The sequence below is a fragment of the Hippocampus comes genome, unplaced genomic scaffold (genome assembly GCF_001891065.2).
Source record: "Hippocampus comes isolate QL1 unplaced genomic scaffold, H_comes_QL1_v1.1 C16853908, whole genome shotgun sequence".
Lineage (NCBI taxonomy): Eukaryota > Metazoa > Chordata > Actinopteri > Syngnathiformes > Syngnathidae > Hippocampus > Hippocampus comes.
Window position 1 is genome coordinate 1 of NW_017840110.1, and position 1,011 is coordinate 1,011.

At 51.2% G+C, this 1,011-nt stretch overlaps 1 protein-coding gene across 1 annotated transcript; it reads left to right on the top strand.

Moving 5' to 3' along the window:
- The first annotated feature begins 93 nt into the window (after window positions 1-93).
- On the top strand, window positions 94-919 carry LOC109509317 (lysyl oxidase homolog 2A-like). The gene is made up of 3 exons (XM_019859183.1): window positions 94-250; window positions 331-498; window positions 740-919. The coding sequence occupies exons 1-3, from the start codon at window positions 113-115 to the stop codon at window positions 917-919; spliced, it is 486 nt and encodes a 161-aa protein (XP_019714742.1). The 5' UTR covers window positions 94-112.
- Window positions 920-1,011: the final 92 nt, after the last annotated feature.

The window sequence follows — 1,011 nt, forward strand, 5'->3', positions numbered from 1 at the left end:
GTTAAGTAGCGCTATTTCACACTTGAGAGTGATCATGTGGTTGTTCGGCCCACACGAAGCAAACTGTGGAAAAACAAAATTTCTGACCTGTGCAGGTAGTGGACCCATCCACATGAACAGTGTGCAGTGCACGGGGACAGAACGATCCATCCTCGACTGCTTCTTCCAGGAGGTTCAACCGTGGACATTCAAACATAGCCAGGATGCTTCCGTGCGCTGTAACGTTCCTAAAACCGGCACAGAGTACACGGTATGAACAATACTGTAACACCGCCGTAACACACGTGCTTCGGCATTCAAAGGTGAATAATGGTAAACCTTGTTTTCCAGGTGCGTCTGGCTGGCGGCAGGGTGCCCTCAGAGGGTCGAGTGGAGGTGCTCATGGAGGTGGGCGGCCGCAAGCGTTGGGGTTCGGTCTGCAGCGAGAACTGGGGCATCAATGAAGCCATGGTGGTGTGCAGACAGCTGGGTCTGGGATTTGCTGCGAGTGCACATCAGGTATTCTGAAAGTGACGCCACATCAGTTCATTGTTGTGTCCCCCCCCCCCACTCAAATGAAACGGCAAACCTTCATGACTACAAGAAGCTCTAAATGAGCAGTTCTATCTCTTTGATGAATGGTAGCCCTCAGGGGTGTTAATGAAAGACAAATAAAGAGTTGCAGGTTAATCTATAGTTCCAACCTTTTAATTCACTCTGATGTACAATGAATCGCGAGCTTCCTCCTTGCCTCCGACAGGATACCTGGTACTGGACCAGCGACCCAAATGCCGCCGAGCTGATCCTCAGCGGAACTCACTGCGTTGGCACCGAGTTCTCCATTCAGCAGTGTCGCCGTAACAACCACATGCACTGTCCGCGAGGCGGGGGACCGAAGGCGGCTGGCGTCACCTGCTCGGAGAGTAAGACAAACTTTTAGCTCTCTGTCTTCTGGCCTAAAAGTTTCGACTATAAATTGGTTCACAGGTCGGCTCTAGCTGAGCAAATATGCTGTAAATCTCTCTCTCTCTC